We start from the raw sequence: 15,186 nt of genomic DNA, 5'->3' as shown, positions 1-15,186 counted from the left end.
TAGATAAGATACATTGGCATTTATTTAGCAGCTCTTTGCCTCTTATTCAAAGGCCAAAATCAAGTTTCTAGAAAGACCACTAGTGTGTGGCTTTGCAAGTTCATGTACATGCTGGCTAATGGTAGGGAGGGGAATTGGGAGACACTGATGCATTTGTTACTGAAAGAACAAGTGAAAATGACGCGATTCAGCACTTGATGAGCTTCTCAGCAAAATTTCAAGTAATAAAACCATAACACTACAAAGGACTTGGGAAGAAAACAATTTTGAGTTTTCTACTTTTTGTTTACTGCTTAAGGTCAGAGGTATTTTCTTTGGTCCCGGCCTGGGCCTTTATGTGCTTTCTGAAGGTGTAGTGATTGAAACTTTTGATACTAAACTAGAAGCATCTATCTTATGTATCAAACTGGACTCAGTGAGAAAAGGGTTTATACTGGTTAAGTCCCACCTCTTGCTTAGCTTCGTCAGAATGTATTTGTTCCATAAGCCAGATGGTCTGAGGCCTTGTATTTGGCCCCTCACACTATGAAAAAGAAAACCAAAGCAAAACCAAGGTAAAGGAACTTCATCGGATGAGCATGCCACAGACTTCCTAGCTATAAAAGGAATGGAGTTGATAAGGACAAGGTATGCATGGGGACTTAACAGCATTTAAAATTACAAGTATAAAGTGAGGAAAGACTTGCAGCTAATTCATTTAAGTCTCAAAACGGTGATAAAAGCTACTGCTACAGACACCCCACATACTGTTCAGAGGGCAGTGTGGAGTAACAGAGCTCAGGAGGCAGTCATTCATCCCCCTCTCACTCCTCTCTCTCTCTCTGTGGTGTATGTGCATGTATGCATATATGTACAAGTGTATACATATATATGCATGTATATGTGTATGTTTAAATTTACCCCAAAGTGTAATGCTCAGTAAAGACTGAGAGCCATTAAGTAATTTGGAGCTGTTGACAAGATATGCACTCAGGTGAAGGAAGGCTAAGAAAGAAATGGTATGGATGTACATAAAGAGTGTATATGTTATTTAGAGCTAAGTGAGCCATAGTGTCATAAAGTAGCATCAGTCTTTCTTTTTGTGGTGCTAGGTTAGAAGCTGATCCCACTGAACTTATCCCCAGCCTTACTTCTCTCTTTTTAATATTCCAGATCCAAGAAGTCTTAAAGTTTGTACTAGGTCATGAGGAATTCACACTGAAATGGATCGGCTTGGAAGTGAACAAAAAATAGCAAATATCCGCTAATTTTCACTTTCCTTTTAAAGTAGTCTTTTGGGTTCTCTTTAATTTTTTTTTTTTTAATTCCTAGAAGCACAAGATTAGAAATGACCTGAAGTATTTCCAGGATGCATGCACCTATATGTAGCACAAAAGAAAATGACAGGTGAAAACTACATTCTTGGCTTTTACAGAGTGAGATAGATAAGCTGAAGACAGGACACCTTGAGAATGCTAAACAAAGACAACTCCCAGACCCAAACAAGGAAAACCCCCCTAAGAACTAACCGTGTGGGGAATATGGGAGGACCACAGTGGCTTAGGACAGCAGGAGGAAGCTTTCTTTCTAAGGGCGTCAACATAACACAACTGACACCAGTGCCAGCTATTTGTCCTACCCCTAAGTATTTTACTTGTAAATTGTACAGTTTTAAAGCATGATTTTCCTAATTCTAAAATGTTATCTTCAGAATACTATCTCAGTGTACCAAGTGTCCTATGTACCCAGAAGATATGCTAGAAGACAGCACACAACATAGCTGTATGTATGACAGAAGAAGCAGCACCACAAATAGAGTAGCAACTTTAGTCTGAAATGTTTAAAGTTAAAGTTTATTTGTATTTTTTGTAGGAATATCAATAAAAGACCTCAAACGTATCTATATCTGTACATGTACAAGAACTGTCAAAAATTATTCACAGAACAAAAATAAATCTTTTTTAGAACCCAGGTAATGAAATGCAGATATGGATCACATATGGAACAATCTAAGTGCTACAAAGCACAAAAATATGGCTTTAAAAATAAAATAAAATCTTGGGTTTTGTATTTCTAAGGTGGATTTCTCTTTCTTGAAATAAAAAATAAATTATTTTGAACTATCTTTGTAAAATAGTCATGTGTATTAACACACTCTTATTAAGGCCCTGGAGATGAAAAACAAAATCAAATTTGGAAAATAAATTCCTCACAGGTGTGACTCAGATAAATACACTGCTGTTTGCTTGAGTTGATCCTAATATAGCTAGAAATATCTAAGCACCAGTCAAAATTCAACCTTTACTACTTATTTCAGCTTTTCTGCAGGATGGCAGTCATTGAGATAATTAGCATTTAACCTTTTAGTGAACTAGAAATTGATAATTTCCTTGAGGGTTTGGAAATGACATATCCATGCTATTTATATTCAAAAGCCACACATAGAGGATGGGAACCCCTAAAACACAGCTGTGGAAATGTCACGGCAACCAAACAGTTCAGTCTGATTTCAGTTCCAAGACTTCCTAGGAAACAATGAGGACATAATAATAATAATAATAATAATAATAATAATAATAATAATAATAATAATAAAAGTGTGCTGACACATGGGGTCAAGGTACTCCTGACCTCTCCTTGGGTGGCTTGTTGCATTTACCAAGGCTAGCTGGGCTGTTTGTTGCTCAAACACCTGAGCACTACCTGATGAAGAGCCAAAACTACTTTCTGTACTCTGCTCTCAGATGGTGACAGTCATCTGCTGCTCCATATTTGCTATGCTACCAATAATGATACCTAGCTTAAGTCACTTTAACTTATATATACATATAACACATATAGTACATTTTAAAGAGGATAGAATTTTGTAAAATCTAAAAAAAAAAAAAAAAAAAAAACCAAAGCAAAGAACCTCAAGAAAGTTTAGGAATCACTAGTTCATAAAGTGGACTGACATTTTTTTAAAGGGATGCCCTAAGAGGTATTTCTGTAGGCACGCACACGTTGTCTCAGGACCCGCCTGCCACATATACATCTTAGGAGGAGCCAGCTGATGCAACTCCATTGTTTCTTTGAACTTCTGAGAAACCAAGTCTATTGGATTATGTGTCATCCTCAGGATCTTTTTGAAAGAAAGTCACTCTTGCTCATGCAAATTTCATCACCCTGTCCTCTGAAAGCTCAAGAGCTTTCCTAGATGGGTCAGTGACAAGAGGGTGCTCTGTAAGAACTGATAATTATTATTCAAACATAGAAAAGCTTGCACTTAAAAATCTGAAACCGATATTACTTGCTTTTAAGAAACAAGTTTAAGTCATTTAAATTAATAATTTTAAAAGGTATCCCAGGGATGGGTTGGGAAGGTGAATTTCTACTGCTGAGGCAAGCAGGAGAGTTCATTACTGACTTGAATAAGCCAAGGGGTATAAAGCAGAATGTTCTCTGAACTTGTTTAATCTGTAGCAGAAGGTGACCCTCTCCCTGCAAGTGTTTGGAAATGAAGTAAAACTGTGGGTTGGGCTCTGGAGCTGCTGAGTTTGCCAATGATGTGGCTAATCTATGGTCCCGCCTGGGGCTCAGTCTCTTGACTGAGAATCCCGAAGAAGGCTGCTTCTTGCAGCTCAACCCCTTAACAGGCCTTCTCAGGAACTGTACCTGGGAGGAACCAGAGCTAAATCTGGATGGAAGCAAAGGAAACACTAATGCAAACCCACTTAATGGCAAGTGTCCTCTGGAACTTCAAACAAAAATCCTGCTCCTAAACTGCTGTACCCGAGGACAGAGTGGGAGCTAGGGCTCTGGAGAGCTGCCATTCCACACAAAAGCCACGGCTAACACGAAGAACAGAAAAACTACTTCTGAATCATGCCCAGTCCAGTGCACACACTCCATGTTTACAGCAGTCTTAGACATCTTCAGATTTTCTTTCCTGTGCAACCCCCTAACAGAGGAGAGAAGCAGACCAGCCAGAATACTAATTCTGACCAACCTGATGGTGAGTGAAAAAGCACGAACAGCCATGGTAGTATAATCACCTCAGTTTCCACACCAAGCAAAAAACTGCCCCAGACCCAAGCAGCACACAGACAGTCACTGAAGTAATGCTAGTCTTATGGAAATCTTCATGTTCTGGTGACCTAGGAGGGAAACAAGAAGCCCCTTTCCTGGTCCTAGTAAGGCTGTCCTTGTTAATGTTTAAGTCCAGCCCTCCTCTAGATAAAGGGTTCACAAGCACTTTACCTGAGTGCCAAACCCCATCCAACCCTGGTCTGTTCTCATCCCGTAATGTGCTGATGTGTTGACAGAAACAGGGTTCGTAATGTGCAGCTACTGAACCCATCAGTGTTTTAAAAATCACACATTTCCTCCCAGTAAAAACAAAACCATGTACCTATTTGAGTTAAAGAAACACCATGTAGATTAGCACCTGCTGTTGTCCTCTTCTATATGAAAAAATTCAAAATAAACTTTAAGATTGCAGCATTCTCTAAAGAAATATTAAAAAAAAATAGTCTTTCACCATTTTGAAACAGGCCAGGAAACTTGGACAGCCGAGGATGACTTTGAGCTCCTGCTCCTCCTGCTCCCATCCCTGGAGTGCTGGGACTACAGGCCTGTGCGCTACTATCCCAGCTCATGTGGTCTGGGGTTTAAACTGAGGGCCTCACTGGGTGTTGGTGGCGCATGCCTTTAATCCCAGCACTTGGGAGGCAGAGGCAGGCGGATCTCTGTGAGTTCGAGGCCAGCCTGGTCTACAGACCGAGTGCTAGGACAGGCTCCAAAGCTACACAGAGAACTCTGTCTCGAAAAACCAAAACCAAAACCAAAACCAACCAACCAAACAAAAAACAACACAAATAAAACTGAGGGCCTCTGGCATGCTAGTCTGACACTCTGCCAAATGAGCTATACCCCAGCTCAGAATAATATTTCTGATAGGCTAAAAAGATGAATAGGCTCAAAGGATAATCTGAGATTTAATATCTGGCAACAATGCTGAACTTTTGACTTCTGATCCTCTTACTATTGTTATTTTACTTTTTTCTCTTCATTCATGATAACACGATGGCTAGAGAGCCTCATCATATGTCCAAATATTTTGAAATTCAATCTTGCAATGCAGACGGGCTCTCAAGGGCTGCACAGTGTTAACAGTTACACTGCATTCATCACTACACTTATGTGACCAGATCTCTGTAATCTATAACCAGCACCTCAAGGCCTTCTCAATCTCAAAGCAAGACGTTACCACATTATATACTTCAGGCCACTGAAACTAATAATTGGACTAGGTTTCCTGTGGCACTTTTGAAGGGTTTGGAAGAATGAAGAAAAAACATTGCTAAGCTACAAACAAGAAACGATCTACACTTACATTCCCACTTCACTCAGTACAGGCCATTACTGCAGAGTCAAAAACCTCTTCTCTTATGAAGTAATTTAAACACTATGTGGCCTCAACTTGGAGAGGAGACAAAACCTGGTAAGACAGCTGTTAAGGGTCAAGGAAACACTCAAGTGGGAGTGGAGGCCTATGCTCCAAGCATAATGAGTTGCTTGGACATTTGTCTGACACAAAGAGGTTATTATGAAAAAACCCCTTTCAAAGGTTGTCGGTTGAGGCTCTGATGAGGTTGCTGAGATTCAAGATCAGACATAAAAGTCAACCTAAGGGGCAAATGACACTGGGAATGCATGCCTGGGACTTGGTGGAAAGGAGGGCTTGGTATCTATGCCTGGACTTCAAACAAAGAGGGCACTACACATGTTCTCTTATAATTATCCTACTATGTAGAAACACATACTCCATGCATATGGCTCTGTTATGTCTCACTCCGCATCCTTTACTTAAAAAATTCTTAAAGTTTATAACTTAAAAAACAAAACATTAACTTATTTGAGAAATGCTGTTTTTTTCAATATAAAATGATGTAGATCTTGCTTAAGGAGATTCAAGACCCTTTTTAAACATTATTTCTGTATATCCAACAACATAGAAGGTATGAACATTTTTGATGTGCACATTATATGTACATATGTGTGAATATATGTATATATATTTATATATATAATATTTGTTTAACCTGCAGCTAACTTTCTCTAATCCCTGGTAATTAAGCCTGCATTCCAGATGGCATGTCACACTCTGGAGAAAAACATGGATTTCTGTCCTATATTAAAGCCATTAGTGATAAGCTGGGTCATTCTTGCTGAGTCTACCATGAGTGTGGAGTAACACCTGGAATGTGCCATCCTCACATTCTGGTTCTCTCTAGCAAGATTAATCATCGTTTATAAAAGGAAGAAATGCTTCAGTTTTTAGATTTCCTTCCCAAATGGAAGGGATAAATAAAAGAAGCAGCAATTTAAAGGTTAAAAGTGGTGATGAAATAACCCTGCCCACAGATTTGTTAGTATGGCAGATACATTCTTTATCCTAAGCAAAGATACAACTGACAAATAGAAAGAAAAATTTTAGTGGGAAATATTCACTGATTCCTGCTCTGTTGTAATTAGCCCTTTTCTGTATGGAAGAAAGGGTATTTATTCAGATAGATGGCTTATGAATGGCATACTTGAATAGCCTCTCCAGTGGAGAGTAAACCCTGTTGGTGCTGACTGCTCCCAGCACGGGGAGGCAAGGACAGTGCACATGTGAAAATGAAGATGCTAGACAGAGACACAAATATTTATAGTTCTGTCAACTCTACAGAGTAGTAAAAAAAAAAAAAAGGTAGGAGTAAAAATCAAAAAGTCCCATATCTGAAACAGAAAATTCCCATCTGTTATAGATGGAGGAAATGAACATACTGACAGGAGTTGAAAAGAAATCATTTCTAGTTCAGTTTTGGTGAAATCAACCATTCTTATCCATGTCCTCTGAAATGGTGACTCTCCAAATTAGAACCATCTTAGTTGATCTGATCAGAACCATCTTGGTTGATCAGTAGTATAAAGTACTGTTTTGTGTGGATCTTGGTATTTCATGTTTTCCTAATTTAGGTAAGGGACTGAGGGGAGGCTTTTAAACTGGCAGATGAATCCCTGAAAAAAACTCATTCTGACAAGGTCCTATTGCACTCCATGTGCTCCTATCCAATACAGAGTCTCTACCTACTGAACTGACAGGCTCATTTCTCACTCACACTCGACTCCTATTTTTCCTCCACTAAAAACTGCAGTGCTTTCAACAAGAGAAAAACAATAATAAAATAGTAATAATTAAAAAGGTACTCTACATTATTAACTCCCTTTTGGTATATTACAGTGGTATTTCTGTACATGGCCCAGAACTAAGTTCCCTATGTACATAGAGATGCTGGGGAAAGCATTGACACTGTTGGTCTTTGCTTTATGCCCTGAAAGACAAGGTTCCTTTCTTCATTTAAGAGTTTCTTTGCCATACTGCTATTTGAAGCAACATTCTGTAAACCTAGAGGGTTAAAAGGCTGGGGACAGGAGAGCTGGGCAACTTCCTTCTGTCTCCTCCCACAGTCTGTATTCACAAAGGCCATCAGCAGCTGCTGTTTTTGAATTCACCATTCTCCGTGATGGAAAGCTTGGTGGGGTTGGTGGGAGAGATGCCATTGCGGACCTGCATGCTGTACCGCTCCTTCACTTGAGTCAGTGCACTCATCAGTCTTGTGTTGGCTGAATCCAGGGACACGATCCGCTTTTCCTGTAACATACCAATCATGGCTTTATTCAGGCTGCATGGAGGAAGCCACTTTCTTTATTGAATGATTAGTCCGATACTTTCTCTCACAGCACAGTACACATGGTGCTCCCCAAACAAATGGAACGTCTCTGCCTCTTTCTGCACATTAGTTAAGTTCGGCCCCCCCTCCCCTTAATCTCTTTTTTCATTTCTGCCAACAGGACTTATTACCAATGACATATTGCTGCACTACTAGGCTGTCTTATGAAAATGGCACCATGGGTCAAGCTGCCTTTATGTAGTAAGTGCTTTTGTCAAAACTGAAACATGGAAATTAGGTGGCAAAGAAAGAAGCACCAGAGGTTTCATTTCACAGAAGAGAAGTGCATGTGATCCATGGATTCACCTCCCAAAGAAGGCATAACAGTCCCATTCGGGAAGAAGTCACATTGCTCAAATTAAAGCAATACGTGGTGGCAGTTTAGAGTCTCCAACAAGGTGAGGATGCAAGAGCAAGAGGAGATAAGAGCAGCCAGAAGCTCAGACCAAGGAGTTGTTTGAATATGGGGAGGGAGATGTGGCTGGAAGGGATGCTATAAACATAACACATGAGAACAGACAGAGAACACAGGCTCCTAGACCCATTCCAGCTCAGCTACTCCGGGAAAGCTGCCCAGTAAAGGGAATGCTTTCATTTTCTCTCAAGTTTTAAAACAAACAAACAAACAAACAAACAAACAAAACAATGCTTTAGAGACAGTATTTTGGAGCTTCGGGTTGTTGTATATCCACATATTCACCAGAAAGGGGGAAGGAGGGACAAAAGGTATAGTAGGATAAAACATCAGTCTCACAAAAAATTAGTTGAGACTTTCATCTTTAAATCATCCCAGGACTTTCTCCAACAAACACAAAGTACCTATTTTTTCAGAAAATAATGACCGAGAAGGACAATCTTTACCTATGCTCATAAATTGAAAAGAAAATGGCCCATGGGGATCAACCCTAACACCTTTCCTGGGAGTTTCTGAGTCTACCCAGTGAGATGAGGGACAAGTTTTAGCCATGGTAGGGTTTAAACAGCAGCAAGAGGGCTGAAGCTTGAAGCTTGCTGCTGCTCCAGTTGTGAAAGCAGAAGCTACACAGGGCTGCTGACCTAGGACTGCTCTGCTGGAACACACACTGCCAGGAGCAAGCCTAGTGATGGCGCTGGGGGAAGTCTGGGTAAAGCCATAGCTGACTACAGCACCAATCAATACTTGCCTCTGTCTCTCTGTCTGTCTGTCTGTCTGTCTGTCTGTCTGTCTGTCTGTCTGTCTGTCTGTCTGTCTGTCTCTTTGCCGGGGATAAGGAAGGTGTCTCTATGGCAGCAGAGGTGGTAACTACAGTTGCAAACGTGTGAAAAAACAAAGACAACCTAACCCTTACTATTACTACTCATTAAAATAATTCAATTTTAGTTGTAAAACTCAGGTGGTAAGACATACAAAATCAGTATTATTAACTATCCACTTACTATATAAGATTTTTTTTAAAAGAAAGGTGACTTGTTTTAAGAACAGGGAAAACTCAAAGAAAGATTTACAAAACTTTTGAAAGTATTAAAAATTATAGCTAGTGGAATTTAGTGAGAAAAAAATACAGTATTTTTCAAAGACAATAAGTAAGGGCAGGGCAAAAAAAAGAAAAAAAAAAACAGGTAGATTTCAAATATAATGCCCTTCCTCATAGTGAGGAATGACTCCTAAACAGAATAAATGGTATTTAAATTTTTAATAAATATTTGTTTAATTTTGATACATTTCTTATATATTATATAATAATGGAAAAGTTGTACCATTAGTGATAATTTCTTAAAATAGATAAGGAAAGATATTTCAGTATTGGGACAAATGACAAGGCCCCAATCCTAAGGAAAACAGAATTCTTGGGGTTCATAAAAAATTAAGCATTCACAAAAACAGAACAAAACAAGACAATCTTCTACCCTCTCAAAAAATCAAATTGAGTCTTAAAGGGTCAAAAAAGAGCCTGAGAATGTCTATAATTACATATTGCCTCCAAATAATAACTGATATCAAACAACCTATCCTTCTAGACACCTGAAAGTTTCTAAGCAGAGAAATTCCCTTTGTAGTTCCCCCATTATCAACCTCTCAAAAAAAAAAAAAAAGGAAAAACAAACAAACAAACAAACACCTCTTCCCCATTAAAAAACCTCAAGCAGGAAATGGGATCTTTTGATATTAAAGTTCAGTTGCAAAAGTTGCTATGACATTTGATTCTGCCTGGTTTAGAACACAAAGCCATCTAACATGCCTGAAAGGAAGGACTCAACATGGGAGTACCAGGAGCTGGAATGTGTAGGAGGCCAGTGCACTGGCCAGGGCTAGGAACTGCTCAGCTAGAGAACGCACAGGGATTACTTGCCTGTTTGAATAATCTCATTTCCATTTATGACCTGTAATTTAACACAGTGGAAATATCACTTGCAATAGTAACTAGGCAGCTGCTTTGTTTCTCATAGGAAGAAGCCCCTTTCTGTTCTGTTCTCCATCTAGTCACATGGAGAGATCCAGGAGTTATAAGCCCTCATGCCTGGAGGGAGGGAAGGTGCCACACTTCATGGATATATATAATATAAGATATATATAAAGATTCCTTGGTGTCATCACTGTGAGGTTCAGCACTGGTGATTCTGTCACTCATCCTTTTGCAGTTCTGCAGAAAGGGACTCATATGCACCTGTGCTTTGTAGCATGAGCTGACTCAAGGAGAGGGAGAAGCTGAATTCCCCAACAAGGCTGCTGAGAGAGATGAAAAGCATTCCTGGGGTACCTGAGTGTTAGTGTTCTGATAAGTGCTACAATTAATCCTAGCACAAAGAAAGTCACTGTTTCCATTTAGAAATACTTTTTACTATTATTGGCACTAAGCCATATGCTGCGGATATAAAATTATGTGTAACCTCCTAGGGAGACTATTATTTCCAAGCATGTCTGAATTTAAGAAATGATCCAACAATCACTTAAGAGTCAAGGTTCGTTCTCACAGAAAAGCATCTGATAAAAAGTCATTCATTACAAAGGCTATCTAAGTATGTACAGTCTTTTGCTCTTTTGTGATTCTATGTACCAGCAAGCCAATAGCTTGGACTGAGAATGTTCCCTTTTAAGACACTATTATATTTTTAACCGACTTTGGAATTTATGATTGGTGCTGCACCTAGTGCAGTGGTTTTCAAATGTGGTCCAGTAGAAAGTCTGAGTATTCTTTAGGGATCTATACCCACTTTTGTACAGAAATTTATGCTATAATAAAGCCTATGCTTTAGTGGGAAACATATCACATTTAATGAACACCAGTATGTTCTGACCCATTAGTTGAGAGTGGTCTTCATGGTTGAATGGTCAGTGGGAGCATTGGTTTATGAAGGGGGTCTTGGTTCCATTGAAACAGTCCAGAGAACCAAGTGTTTTGAAAACCAAACTGCCACTGGCCAGACTGTAAATCTGACTGTCTGAGCTGCAAGGATACCATTTCTTCCTTCTCTGCACAGTGCCACCATCTGATGGATTAACTGAGAGCTTTTGACTCTTGGTTAATCAAATTTCCTTCCTGGACTTCACCTTTAGTACCCACAGCTTTTGCTTTATACTCAGATCAAGCCTGGGGACAGGTAGAGTAGAGACTCCCTAGAAGTTAGTGACAGGGGTGTCCTGTCAGCCAGCATACACAGAGTCATACTGTATTGCTGACAAGTTCCCTCTGCTTAAGACTGACTGCATTTTATTGGCTGAAATCTATTCTATCTCAGCACTAAAATCTCTCTGTATCATTACTAATAAGGCTCACCCTGCTTTATACTGATATTGAGAATCCAAAGCGGAACTTTTCAGCATTAGTTTTCATGATGAAGTTGCCTTCTGTATCTACACTGTTTCTCTTAAGTTTATGGAGTGATTTCTTTAATAGGATATAGCAAGATGACCTTGTTTCTACTATTCTTCCCTCACTTACCTTGGGGATACCTAGAAAGAGTAAAAAAGTTAAAACAGCAAGTAAAGTACTTATAACATTTCTCTGGTTCAAAAGAGGCCAAAATATCCAGAATTTGAGTCTAAAACATTTTGGCAGTTATGCATGTGAGAAAGCATCACAACTCCTAATTGTTTCTAAATCTAGTGAGCTCCAACATGGATGAAGCCTGTGAAACACTCTTCCTATGGCTATGCTCACAGCTTGATAAATAAGCCTCATCTTACACTGACCTCATAAGGAAACTCAAATGTTGAAGGGCACATTTAAGAATATGGGGGCTCTAGTATATACTGACTAGTGGTTGATACATAGAGAATAAAGTAGAATGCTCTCATTATTATTTTATAGCTTAAAAATGAGAAATGTAAACTTGGCTAGTTGTCCCTAGAGAAGTGATATACTCAGTGGTTAGATGGACCACTATCAAAACTGTAATTGCCTTTTGCAATTTATTTCCCTTTAGGAAATAAGTCATACTCTATAGTGATAAAGCAACAATGAGTTGAAAACATTTCTGAAATCCTGGATTTTGCTCTGATCACTGGTGTCCTTGTGAAGGGCTCTTGGAGGCTATCATCCCACTAGGTGTAAGCTATCACAGATTCTAATTTTATCAACCTTCTTTAAATATTCAAAGAGGTTCTCTAAGCATAGCATCAACAAAGAAGAACAGCCAAGCACATTCCAAGCAGCAATGCCAAACTCTGAACCAAAAGAATAACAAGGAAAACTATCTTCTACAACCTTATCTTTCCTCTACAATTTCTTTGCTAGGACTAGGCGCTGATGGCAGTGGATGCGACTGACAAGATCATGAAGAACACAGCCAAGCAATGGTCAGTGGAGATCACAGGAGACACATGCAGTGCATTTCTTACAGTTATCCTCTTAGAGAATGCCCTCCTTTCCACAAGGAAGGAAGCCAACTTCATCACATACTAGGCTAAGATGTGTTAAACAACTATACTAAATACACAATAATTTGCATGCTAATAACGATGCTATGTCATCAAAAAAAACTGAGGTCATGTGGAAACTCATTTAATATTCAAAGGATAATGCCGAGAAACTTTCAGTGTCTCATTTTCTACTGCTTTGCCATTTGCAAGGGTGGGAAGTCAGTAAATAACAGGTATTAAAAACAAGTGCTTTCTTCTAAGCACAGGACCTGCTTACCTGTGCATCAATGATTTTCTGCTTTGCATCAATAACTGCTTGCATCTCAGCATGATCCTTCTTTAATTCCTCTTCGACAGCCATTAGCCTAGAATGTGATAGGAAGAGGGTTTCAATATTTTCAAAGACAGGGCTAGGTAATATAGAGATTGAGAAACTTAAAACTGGTGGTTCCCAATAGAAGACCTATTTGATTGCAATAACCTTTTCTTTCTCTTCCTCCTCTCCCATCTTCCCCGAAAGACAACATCCTAAGTTGATTCTAAATTTTACCTGTGGCTAGGCTCCATAACATTATATTTTCTTGAGAACAGTATTCTCATAATCATCATCTTCCTATTAGATCACTCCCTTAGCAAACATCTTAATAGCAAATGAACAACAAAAAACCAAAATGGTTATCTGCTTTTTAAATTATTCATTTATTTTTGAGACAGTATCTCACGTAGTTCAAGCTAGCCTTAAATTTGCTATGTAGCTGATGCTGGCCCTGAATTCCTGGTACTCCTACTTCTACCTCCTGAATGCTGGAATTATAATGGGCAAGCACCACTATGCTTGGATGCAAACCATCTCCTCTTACTCTCAAGTTACACTGTTTATCATCCTACCCTCTTCCCTTGCATAGCTATGTTGTCTACAGGATGTTCTAGTAGATCTCATTTCTCATCTACTCCTCACATCTCAACCCACTTATGCATAACTCCTCAGTTCTACTCCTATGGCTCTCAGTATGAGGTCAGTTGTTGCCAGGCTATTAAAACAGCAACCCCTTTTCTGTTCTTCTCTTTCTTTGTCCACAGCATGTGGCAATACTGAAGCTAGTGGTTATGAATCTGGAGTCTGATCCATGGCTCAAACCTTAGGTCTCCACTACATTACCTTGGACAAGCAACTGTTGCCAGTTTCTCTATCTGTAGACAAGCAATAATAATATCTGTTTCAGAGACCAAGATGGAAATAAAACAAAGTACTATTTATAAAGTGCTTAGAAAAATGTTTGACCTATAGTGAGTGCTCTGCAAATACAGGCAAATGGGTCTCTTCTTGGCTCTCCTTTGTTGGTATTCATGGCACTTTTTGGTCCTCTGGCCCTAAAGACATTCAGTGGGACTTTGTTTTTGAACTTGTCTGGGCAAATTGAGTTAAATCTTAGATACAGATTAAAAAAAAAAAAAAAACACAACTTTCACCTAAAACTTCAAAATAAATTCCTAATTCCCCCCCCCCCCAATATTGCTATGGTTAAAGAAAAAGCCTACCTTTTCTTCATTGTAAGTACATCAGATCTCATTTTGGTTTCATACCTTCGAGTCTCAGTCATTACACTTATATCAAGTACCATAGAATATACACACATGGATGAAAATGGCTTTTTTGGGGGGGGTGTAGGGCTATTCTTTTGAAAGTATTTGGATCATCTCCCCAGGTCTTTGTACCTAACTAGACCCAATCAGCTAGTAGGTGGTCTTCTAACCTGCTAATGATGCTTTTCATCTGGCTGTCCTTCTCCTCCTGCTGTCTGCGCAGCCGCTCTTCACTGTCCTCCAGCCGAGCCTTGTACTCCAGCAGCAGCTTCTGCATCTGCTGCTCCTGCACCAGTAGCCGGCGCTCATACTCCTCTAGCCGCCTGCTGGACACTCTCAGGCGCTCTTTCAATTTGCTAATTTCTTGTTCATACTGGCAAGGGGAAGAGGCATGGATGACAGGAATTATATTGGTATTGAAGTTACTGATACACTTTCTAGCCAGAGAACCCAAGGTGATGTGGTAGATGCTGTCTGATCTGCCATGTTCTTGCTGCTGCCCAGGTTATTTAAAAGCACTGGCTGACATAAATGTTAGGCACTGTCATGTGTCTAAAATTACATTATGAATCTTAACTTGGCATTATGAATTCTATAGTTTTACGCACTTTTTTCACATTAAACTAGCAGTTGTGGCAAGTTACATCCAATCTGTAACAGTATCAAAAAGAAGGGAGAAAGAAAAATAAAATGATTGAGTAGTTAGAAGACTGACAAATGACTCAAGCCAAAAGCTAGCTGTCTGCAAGAGAAAGACTTACACGTCATCACCTGTACTGCAGGATTCCTGCCACTGGGGCTCATTAGACTATCTTTACTCTACTAGAGTTACCCTTTAGACAATTCAGACAACAAGTAACATTTCTGTTAAGCAACTAAACCAGTTAATACAATGTCATGACGGAACAGGTGATTACTGCTTTTCCCTTAATTATAAAAGTGTCACGTATTCAGGTCATAAGCAATGACAAGGGCCTACAACTTCTTGAGGACTAACTGTCTCCTCCTGGATTTTCATGATGTGGT

The 15,186-nt window shown here is 39.4% G+C and overlaps 1 protein-coding gene across 2 annotated transcripts in view; it reads right to left on the bottom strand.

The window, feature by feature from the left end:
* Positions 1–1,809: 1,809 nt before the first annotated feature.
* Positions 1,810–15,186, bottom strand: part of Rasal2 (RAS protein activator like 2) — a 246,104-nt gene continuing 232,727 nt past the window's right edge. For both annotated transcript variants that reach the window (XM_027417286.2, XM_027417287.2), the window contains 3 exons: positions 14,331–14,533; positions 12,854–12,941; positions 1,810–7,657 (listed from right to left, as the gene is read on the bottom strand). In XM_027417286.2, the coding sequence (XP_027273087.1) occupies positions 7,493–7,657; positions 12,854–12,941; positions 14,331–14,533 (456 nt within the window). In that variant the 3' untranslated portion in view covers positions 1,810–7,492. The remainder of the gene's footprint in view (positions 7,658–12,853; positions 12,942–14,330; positions 14,534–15,186) is intronic.

Source organism: Cricetulus griseus, chromosome 5 (genome assembly GCF_003668045.3).
Source record: "Cricetulus griseus strain 17A/GY chromosome 5, alternate assembly CriGri-PICRH-1.0, whole genome shotgun sequence".
Lineage (NCBI taxonomy): Eukaryota > Metazoa > Chordata > Mammalia > Rodentia > Cricetidae > Cricetulus > Cricetulus griseus.
This window is presented reverse-complemented; position numbering and strand designations above follow the sequence as displayed.